The sequence below is a fragment of the Temnothorax nylanderi genome, unplaced genomic scaffold (genome assembly GCF_030848795.1).
Source record: "Temnothorax nylanderi isolate EJ_2023f unplaced genomic scaffold, tnyl_v1.0 TNYL_tig0250_pilon, whole genome shotgun sequence".
Classification (NCBI taxonomy): domain Eukaryota; kingdom Metazoa; phylum Arthropoda; class Insecta; order Hymenoptera; family Formicidae; genus Temnothorax; species Temnothorax nylanderi.
The window spans coordinates 87,501-98,443 of record NW_027249312.1 but is presented as its reverse complement, the minus strand read 5'-3'; the positions used below and the strand labels follow the sequence as shown (position 1 = coordinate 98,443).

At 35.3% G+C, this 10,943-nt stretch overlaps 1 protein-coding gene and 1 long non-coding RNA gene across 3 annotated transcripts in view; both read right to left on the bottom strand.

The window, feature by feature from the left end:
- Positions 1 to 10,943, bottom strand: part of LOC139779912 (fatty acid synthase-like) — a 65,172-nt gene that overhangs the window by 50,608 nt on the left and 3,621 nt on the right. For both annotated transcript variants that reach the window (XM_071718407.1, XM_071718409.1), the window contains exons 3-4: positions 9,914 to 10,164; positions 9,586 to 9,817 (exon numbers count right to left, since the gene is read on the bottom strand). In XM_071718407.1, coding sequence (XP_071574508.1) covers positions 9,586 to 9,817; positions 9,914 to 10,164 — 483 coding nt within the window. The remainder of the gene's footprint in view (positions 1 to 9,585; positions 9,818 to 9,913; positions 10,165 to 10,943) is intronic.
- Positions 8,589 to 9,577, bottom strand: LOC139779926 (uncharacterized). Its single transcript, XR_011720056.1, has 2 exons — positions 9,012 to 9,577; positions 8,589 to 8,927 (listed from the first exon to the last, which is right to left on the bottom strand). It is a non-coding gene; the product is annotated as an uncharacterized lncRNA (long non-coding RNA).

The window sequence follows — 10,943 nt, the reverse complement described above, 5'->3', positions numbered from 1 at the left end:
CTGCATTTTTTTGTAGCCGCTAAACCTCCTTAATAAAATGCATAAAAAGTGTGGTCACGACAATAGTAAAGTATATTAACGAAATTAGTTGCCAGATTGAATTTGGTCTTAAAATAACACTAAAATTATGTAAGACCAAATTTGACCCGGCAACTAATTTCGTTAATATACTTTACTCTTGTCGTGACCACACTTTATTTTATTAAGATAAACAATGAACACCAAATTCCGGATTTGCATATTTTAAAAGCACATAATTTTAGCATTATTTTAGTATCAAAGTCGACCTGGTAACTTATTGCTTTAATGTATTTTACTCTTGGCGTGACACACTCTTTAAGGATTTTCTTAACTTAAACAACGAGCACCCCAAATTTCGGATTTGCATATTTTAAAAGCACATAATTTTAGCATTATTTTAGTATCAAAGTTGACCTGGTAACTAATTTCCCTGGCGAAAATAAGAAGCTTTATAAAGCGTTGACAACCGTTCAATGAGGGTTTTTTGAGAGTTTATACGCTTTCAAACTTTATAAGAACGCTTACCTAACGCCGTTGGGTTTTGAACGCTTCCAGAACGCTTATAAAACGCTGTATATAACGGGGAACCTAAGTCGTCTACAGACGATTCCGAGTCTCGACATCGAACTCGCGAAACTCATGTTCGACCGTTAGACGCCGTGCCGTCGTAAGCGGTGAGATCCCGACGACGGGCAGAGGCGCCGTACGGCAAACCGGGCTCGTGCGACGACCGGACCGCGAGGACCGGCCGCCTAGTAGTGTGTCACATTGTTTTGAGCCTTTCGACTCACGAGACTCCTAGAGATATCATTGCCACCTTTGACTAGAGAGGATACGGCCTTAGAGGCGTTCAGGCATAATCCCACGGATGGTAGCTTCGCACCACCGGCCGCTCGACCGAGTGCGTGAACCAAATGTCCGAACCTGCGGTTCCTCTCGTACTGAGCAGGATTACTATCGCAATGACTGGTCATCAGTAGGGTAAAACTAACCTGTCTCACGACGGTCTATACGTTTCATGAAAGTTCTGGAATGCTGAGGTAACGCTTTTCAGAGAACGTTCAGTAAACGCTGAAACGCATTCGTGCAGAGAGTTTGCTGTCAGACTTTTCAAACGTTTAGCAAACGCTTTTCCCAACGCCGTAAGACAAGCGTTTTCACTCCGTTCAGCAAACGCTCTTCCGATGTAGCGAATTGTAGAGGCGCAGTGAACGTTTTGTAAGGCGTTAACGCAAATGGCTTGGAGACGCCCAAGAAACGCTTTTCCCGACTCCGTAACACAAGCGTTTTCCCTCCGTTCAGCAAACGTTCTTCTAACAATGCCGCTAGGCGGCGCATCTTTCTCGCATTTAAAATACATCCAGTCGCGTATATAAGCAGACCCCCTGCGAGGCGAAAAGCAGATTTTAACATTTAACGCTCTTTACGCCGTTTCTTCTAACGACAAGAGTAAACGCCCGTTAAACGCTCAATAGAGGCTGCACGCAGTACGCAGTTTCCAATGATGAAAGCAAACGCTTTCGACTTATTAAACGCTTAACAGAGGATCTCTAAATGTTTTAAAGAACTCTCAGCAAACGTCATACGTCATGTAAACGCTGTGCAAACTCTCAAAAACGCTATATACAAACGCCTTTCAAACGCTGCAGCGTTGCAATTTCCGCTCTACGAACTCTCTACTGACCGTTTCTAAACTCTCAACGAACTTACGCAAACGCTCATGTAAACGCTGTGCAAACTCTCAAAAACGCTATATACAAACGCCTTTCAAACGCTGCAGCGTTGCAATTTCCGCTCTACGAACTCTCTATACTGACCGTTTCTAAACTCTCAATGAACTTCCGCAAACGCTCACGTAAACGTCAAACAAACGTTTATGAAACTTCTTATTTTCGCCAGGGTGCCCACAATGTTATCGCAGAAACGCGGCAGAAACCGTGCACAACGTGCCGTCACGATCTGCTATCATATCATATATAATGACCGATTTCTGTTTCATTTTCTACACATATGTGTATATCTGACACGGCAGATCATGCTTTGCTACTGCAAAATTATGCCAATGTAGCATGCGGCACACAGTTTGTAAAGTCTACTTTTAGCAGATGTGGCTATCTGGGAAGTTTTGGACTCTTATTTCGAAATTTTGAGGTGTCCGGGAACCTCGGTAAAAAATTGTTTATATATTTATATAGGTACAACTATATATAATATAATATATATATAGTTATATAGAAATATACAAAATTATGTATAATAAGCTATTATATAATTATATATAATTATATATATACGGGGTGGGAGAAAAGTATGGAAACCCTGAAAAATCTCGAAAACTATAAGTTTTACAGAAAAATGTTTCAGACAAAAGTTGTTTGGTTTCGAGGGGGCCATAAGATGGTATCATTGGTTTGACCTTGGATGGTCGTTTAAAGCTCACGTAAACGACACCTTTAATTTCTTAAATGGAAACCCCTATTTTTCAATGCATATTCTTGTAGCCAATCTCGAGAGCTTTTTAAAACACTATAATAAAGTATTTTTTCATTAAGAACTTTTGGAATTATGAGGCTTGAAAGTTCTAGTATTTTGACATAAAATACAAAATATCTTGTAAAACATTAAGTTTTCGGTAATGTTACCTTAATACTTTTATGCACAGAATAATGAGACGAATCAATTGGTATGAAAAAAAGGCACAGTTCCTTTAAGAAAAAATATGTAATTTGCAACACGCATCTGCATACTTTTTCTTAAAAGCAACTATGTCTTTTTCATACCAATTGATTCGTCTCATTATTCTGTGCATAAAAGTATTAAGGTAACATTACCGAAAACTTAATGTTTTACAAGATATTTTGTATTTTATGTCAAAATACTAGAACTTTCAAGCCTCATAATTCCAAAAGTTCTTAATGAAAAAATACTTTATTATAGTGTTTTGAAAAGCTCTCGAGATCAGCTACAAGAATATGCATTGAAAAATAGGGGTTTCCATTTAAGAAATTAAAGGTGTCGTTTACGTGAGCTTTAAACGACCATCCAAGGTCAAACCAATGGTACCATCTTATGGCCCCCTCGAAACCAAACAACTTTTGTCTGAAACATTTTTCTGTAAAACTTATAGTTTTCGAGATTTTTCAGGGTTTCCATACTTTTCTCCCACCCTGTATAATATACTGTGGCTGACTCCTATATATAATTATATATATAGCAAATAAGTACTCCTTTTATATATAAATTATATATATATATATATATATATAGATATATATATTTACTTATATATATTTATATAAATAAGTAAATATATATATATATATATTAGGGTGGTCCTTATATATATATATTTACTGGACAAAAAATTTTCTTTTTTAATTTTTTTTGCGGCACCCTCCAAAATGTTTCCAATTCACAAAAAAATAATCTCTGCCAAAGTTCAGCTTGATCGGATAACAGAAACCCGTGCCCCCAGCTTTTTAAACATTTGAATTCCCTTGTATTGAACTGTTTACACAATTAAGGCTCCTGGATGGTCACCGCGGCCATATTGGATTCTTACTATCGAGGCGAGGAAAACACCCAATTTTGTTGTGCATGCCATTTTCAAATAAAAAGACATTTCAATAAAACATCACTATAGACCGTTTCAGAACACTTCCGAAATTGACCGAAAACTACCCTTTTCCCTCGACAATAAACAAACAGCCATAAAACGAAGCCTAAACATACGGGAAAAACAGCTGTTTAACGACTATCGAAAGGAGGTGAAAACGTTCCTTCCGCATGCAAATCTTACTTTTCGGTCAATTTTACGACTTTCACGAATACGTTAAACGTTAGAGCACAAGCACAGAGCGAATAATAAAGAAATAGCATGCACAACAAAATAGGTTGTTAACATGTCACGAAGGACAGAATTCTCCATTGGAGAGAGTTCTTATTTCTGCCGCGACGGTACGTCGCCACCGTCAACGCAGAGTTCTGCGGTGACCATCCAGGAGCCTTAACATTGATTTTTAAAGTGTATTTTTCACAAAAATCGGCTTAGAGGACTTTTCTTTTTTATTTAACATGTGTGCCTTGCTTTTCTGCACCGTTTGAGATATATATATAAATATATAAGTAAATATAATGCTTCATGTATAATTTAACATGATTATATATAGGTTCTTATAAATTTATATATAAATTTATATAATTATGTATAAAAAGCATTTATAGTAGATTATATATGATTATATACAATAATATATAAACACACACGTGTATATTATATTACATTTTTAAATTCTGATTATCCCATAAATGGCATCTGTGATGGGATCTGTTTCTCATATTTAAAATTTGATAAACAGTGGTATAAAAACGGAATCAAAAAACACAGCAGTGTCTCGCGCTAAGCTGCGCCAAGTTATATAAATCACGGTACGGCACAACTTTTGTATCAGTTGTATTGTGGAGTCCACACTTATAATAAAGTGGGACTTCATATATAACTACATGTAATTATATCTAATTATATATGGACATATTTCATATATAGTTTTGTATAATTATATACATAATCATTTATATATGATTATATATAAAAAAATTTTTACTTATGGACGGTACTGTTATATATATAGAATATATTATACCGGGTGAAGAAAAAGTCTGGAACCGGTGAAATATCTCGAAAACAAGACATTTTAGGAAAAAATGTTTTATACATAAAAGTTGTAAGGCTTCAACAAACGCATTAAACGGTGGTACTTATTTGACCTTGAGCGTAAGTATGGAGGAGCTTTCAAGGTCAACTTTAAAATTTTAAATGGGAACCCCTACTTTTTATTTAATATTCTTGTAGCTGACATCGAGAGCTTTTCAAAACACTATCAATAAACTTAATTCTTTTGGTTGAGTACTTCTCGAGATATGAGTTGACAAAGTTCAAGTACCGCTGGCACTAGCATTAGCCAAGGTGTACCGCGTGGAGGTTGCACGGTCGGATTTACACCTCATTGCGTGTGCGTGGGTGCGTGCGCGTGCGTGTGTGTATGCGTGCGTGTACGCGTGTTATATCAACATATCAACGGTTATTAAACTACAAAAGCTTGAAAGAGAAAAAGCCCCTAAGCGTGGAGTTCAGCTGCTTATCGCCAGAGATGCCGACGCGACGCTTGCAAGCGTATCCCTATCAACAGCGTGTTACCGGCGCTTGCTAGCGTATCCCTATCAACAGCGTATTGCCGGCGCTTGCTAGCGTGATTCGAGTTTATGGGCTTCTTAAAAGATCATGATTATAAAACAAAATCTGCGAGCGTCGAAGAATTGAGAAGCAGCCCTATAAGCGCGTAATATTATTTAATATTAAATAATATTCTAGACGTAATCTTAGAACATTAAATACAATATTCTAGTAATATTAGTAGATGGTTATATGTCCGCTCCTGATAATATTATATGAATATTATATAAAATAATATTATTTAATTATATGAGAAGTAGGGCAGTAAGGGTCAGACGCAGATCCTTGCGCGTAAATTCAATAGATTTATTAATCCTCTTCATACATTAATCCGAACAATTTCCGGACGTTTCGGCTCCGATTCGAGCCATCTTCAGCAGTAGCGAGAGTTTGTCACACGTTTTTCGTGCCAGAAGGCGAGTTAACTGATTAAAATGTCAGAACCCAGGACCATTTGATCCATATCTGTAATAGTTTCAATCAGTTATAAAAAATATATATAGAGGAAACCTTTAAAACTCACCAAGCGGTCCGAAAAACGTGGAATAAGACGTCATGTATAACATGGATAATATGCGAGGAGACTAAACGTTCTCGTCGACACAACACGTAACGATGAAATGACAAATTGCAAAGCTTGTTATAGGTCAAAACAACGGCGAGTTTGTACATAGTGTGTCAAGTAAGTAAGATAAACTAAGATACTTGGTAAACCAATAGTAAAACAGAATTTGAGGACGTCATATCCGTGAGCATGGATTACAACTTATTCAGAACCGTAATATATGCGTGATGCAAGAACTCTGTGTCATTTTGTGAGTTAATACCATTCTTTTGAAGTTTGATGTGAGTCATTTCAGAGACTAATCTCCTGGATAAATATCTCTCGTTGTCTAAGATTTGGATATTCTCCCAATCGAATTCATGATCAAAATTCCATCTATGATCTGTAGTAACCGATTGAGTCGATGTATTTCTGTGAATGTGGTTACGGTGTTCTGAGATTCTAGTTTTTATTTTTCTCATCGTTTGACCCACGTATGACGCGTCACAATTTTTACAACAAATTTTGTATACCACATTTTTCCTAGATTGAATAGGGAGGATATCCTTCTGTATACTAATAAAACTCTTAAGTTTGTTGAGGCTATAAAAAGACAAGTTGACATTTTGGTCTTTAACAACCCTTTTAAATTCATCGGAAATGCCCGGAACATATGGAACCGTGAACCAAGTACGTCGCTCCTCTTCCCGCGTGGGTGAAGGCTCATTTTGTTTGCGAGTACAATTGTTGAGTAACGATTTTATTCTAGTATTGATTGTATTAAAGATGAAAGCCAACGGATAGTCATTCTCCAGAAGAATATCTATTATGAACTTCATGTTCTTAGAATGGTATCTCGGATGGGAAAGTAAGAAGGCCCTATCTACCATGCCAATAATCGTGCCTCTTTTTTGGAAAACAGGGTGCTGCGACAAAAAATTAAGATACCGGCCTGAGAACGTTAATTTGTGAAACCAATCGAATTCCAATGTGTTCTCATTTCTAATAATTGTCAAGTCTAAAAAATTCAACTTATCCCCCCCGACTTCAATAGTGAACTGAAGTCTAGGGTGATAAGAATTAAATAAACGCAAAGTAGAGTCAAGAGCATAAAAAGGTACCGCCATGGCTATGTCATCTACATATCTAAAATAAAACGGTAGGATAAACGTAAGTTGTCGCAGCACACTGCACTCCAAATCCTGCATTACCATGTCAGCAGCGATGGGAGAAAACGGAGAGCCCATGGGAGAACCAAATTTTTGCTTATAAATCAAATTATCAAAACAAAAGTAAGTTGAATTTAAAATTAATTCAACTGCCCTAATAAATTCGTCTTTCGGTATATTGCACTTTTTTGAAATGTATGGCCATCTGTTGGAAATGCTTTCTAGGACCAACTCTGTAGGAATGTTCGTGAATAGAGAGATCACGTCTAAGGAAATAAGTACGTAGTCATTGCTCAATTGTGTCCCGTTTAATTTTTTAGCTAATTCGAAACTATTGTTGATATGACTTTCAGGTTTAGGACTGCTTTCGGTAATAATCTTGTGTAGAAAAAAGCTAGGTCATATGTGGGGCTGTCAATGTAAGAAATTATGATTCTAAAAAAATGGCCCGTTTTATGAATCTTTGGTAATCCATAAGTCCTCGGAAGAATACCATCGGTGCATAATAATTGTTTATATTTATAATCTGAAATGTATTTTAGATTTTTCCATCTCACGATTGCATCCCTGATCTTTCTTGTGAGCGTTAATGTTGGATCTTTGTTAATTTTTGTGTAAGTGCCGGAACCGAAACGTCCGGAAATTGTTCGGATTAATGTACGAAGAGGATTAATAAATTTATTGAATTTACGCGCAAGGATCTGCGTCTGACCCTTACTGCCCTACTTCTCATATATTTGAATCTCGAGGGTCCTTATATTAATTTATATTATTTAATGTTATAAAAATATTTTAAGTTTTCGGAAATAAACTATCAAATAAATAAACTATTTTTAATTTAATAATTAAAAAATTTATAAATATTTAATGAATAATAGTTCTAAAATTAATGTTACGAATAGTTATAAATATTGTCTATTAATCAGTGTGCGAGGGATATGTGAGAACATGAAAAAAATTATAAATGTTATTATTTTTATTAAATAAAATCTTTGTTTATAACTTTGTATAAATATTTTAATCTATATATATCCAAGGAATGTTATATGAACGTTAATTTGTTGACCAGAATAATATTCTAAGAACTTTTTTATAATATTCCACTGATATTAAAATGATATACTAAAGGATATTATGTAAAGTGGACATATATAACATCAACAGAATAATCCTATGATATTAGAAAATATTATATAATATTCTCGGAATATTATAATAATATTATTTTAATTTTTAATAATATTAATACAACATTCTAGGAATATTGTGTGCTTATAGGGAGAGAATAACTGATGAAATGAGTTTAATAACCGTTGATATGTTGATATAACACGCGCGCGCGCGCACACACACACACACACACACACACACACACACACACACACACACACACACACACACACACACACACACACAATGGGGTGTAAATCCGACCGTGCAACCTCCACGCGGTACATCTTGGCTAATGCTAATGCCGGCGGTACTTGAACTTTGTCAACTCATATCTCGAAAAGTACTCAACCGAAAGAAGTTTATTGACAGTGTTTTGAAAAGCTCTCGATGTCAGCTACAAGAATATTAAATAAAAAGTGGGGGTTTCTATTAAAAATTTTAAAATAGCTATATGTAAAGGCTCTATAATTCAAAAAATTAAAACTTGATACAGGCAATAAGAGCAAAGCGTGACGTTTAACCACTAAAATTTATTATAAGATACATGTCAAAATTACGAACGTTTCGACCCTTTTTTGGGATCCTCCTCAGCGCATTGTATAAATTCTACATAAATATAAGCCTATATAAAAAACCTTAACGCCGCGAACATCAAGTCATCGTTATCGTTTGGGCAGATGTGCACTCCGACACGTTCCAAAGCATCGTCGTGTAGTTTCCTGGTTAGAGCGCCAGGAAATTCGAACTGGTGTAATGTCCTTTGTCATTGTGGCTCGTTAAACGATACCTGTGGACATCCGGAGCAACATCCACCCTCAAGAAAATGCATATAAGAGTCAAACAAAAAGATAAAAAACCAAACGCAACTTACAAAATTGAAGTCATTAATTAAAGTCAACTCGCAATGCTCGTCGGTCGATTACAAAACGTATGATGAACGGAGAGGTAGATGTGTCTCAGAGAACGTTTAAACAGACAGTGACACGTTTATTCTTACAATGTTATCGATGGCTTATGGAGCGGTTAAACGTCACGCTTGGCTCTTATTGCCCGTATCAAGTTTTAATTTTTTTAAATTTTAAAGTTGACCTTGAAAGCTCCTCCATACTTACGCTCAAGGTCAAATAAGTACCACCGTTTGATGCATTTATTGAAGCCCTACAACTTATGTATAAAACATTTTTTCCTAACATGTCTTGTTTTCGAGATATTTCACCGGGTCCAGACTTTTTCCTCACCCTGTATATAGAGAAATTAAAAGATTATCTGTCTCAACGAAAGAAAACATTTCATTTTGACAAAAATCTTATTACAAATGTTGAAATGTTTTTACTAAATTTACACTGCCCGTTCTGTTTATTGTTTGCAAATCACAAAAATGTAATTCTTTAATTTTTATGCTCATTATATTACAAAATTTTTAGAATTAGTTTCAGTAAAAGTACCAAGGCGAGCGAACTGTAGATTTACAGTTGCATTAAGACATAATTGTGCAGCCCCAATTATCGCATCTTCGCATTTGCCCGATATGATGTAATGATAACCAAGGGCCATGGCATAAAAACTAGAACTGCAAGCTGTATCGATTGCATACGATGGTCCCTTCAAATCTAAATGGTACGAAATCATGTTTGCCATTGTAGATTTGTGACATCCAATAAGATTCAGACCACCCATCTAATTGCAGAAAGTTGGCGATTACAAATTCTCGCACATGAATGATAAATTCAATAATCTCATCTATTACACTTGTCAATTAATAATTTTCTCTACCTCAAAATCCTCAAACAAAAATTTAGCTTGCGTTTCAGAAAAGGATGCTGCTATGATCACAGCAGTATTTTTTCCTCGCAACTGCTTTGGATTGATACCGGCATCGATAATTGCCTCATAAGAATGTTCCAATAACATTTTCGTCTCTAGTCCGAGTGTGTGCGCTTCCTCGAAAGATAATCCGAAGAAATCCGCATCAAACTTATTCAAATTATTAATTATTCCCATACGACTTGGTACGTCCGGATGATCTAACAAAATATACAATTTCACACAAAGACGTTACGCTCCTCACTCATATTTTTTCATATAAAACTTCAGTTTAAAATACATTTCCTTAACATATAACTACTAATAATAACACTGGTCGACTTTCGACTTTTTTTATCCTCAGACCTCAATAGTCATTTCCGAAGAATTTTAGCATGCTGAAACCGAATCTGTTGCCCGAATTGCTCTATCACGTCAGGTTTCGGAGCTATCTGTACCTAAAAGTGTCAAAAAGATCATTTTTCGACTTTTTTAAGTTGAAATAACTATAAAACGATACGTGTTAGGTTCATTTTCCCGACGGATTCAAATTCTACAGGAAAAAAATCTATAGAAACCATACGTTATACTTTAAAGATTGATAAAAAAAAGCTCTGAATCCGGAGTTCAAAAAACTACTAGACAAATAAGCTGAATGTATTTGTATTGAACTCTTATACGAAATAGAAATTTAAAAAGAAAAAATATAAATAAAATTAAATTATATCAAGCTCGTATGTATCAACAATAATATGAAAGGTTAACGGCCAATAACAAGCATGAAAGTTGTTAAATTCAATAAAAATTTATTGTTACAAATAATTAATTAATTAGGAACATTTCGACAACACAGTGCCTTCTTCAGCCAAAATTAATAAAATATACAAATATCGCAATTCAATATTAAATTCGTCACGAGTTACAAGTTTCCACATCCAAGTAATAATAATAGGAACATCAAATAAATACTGAACAGAAAAAATCGGAATCGCTGTATATT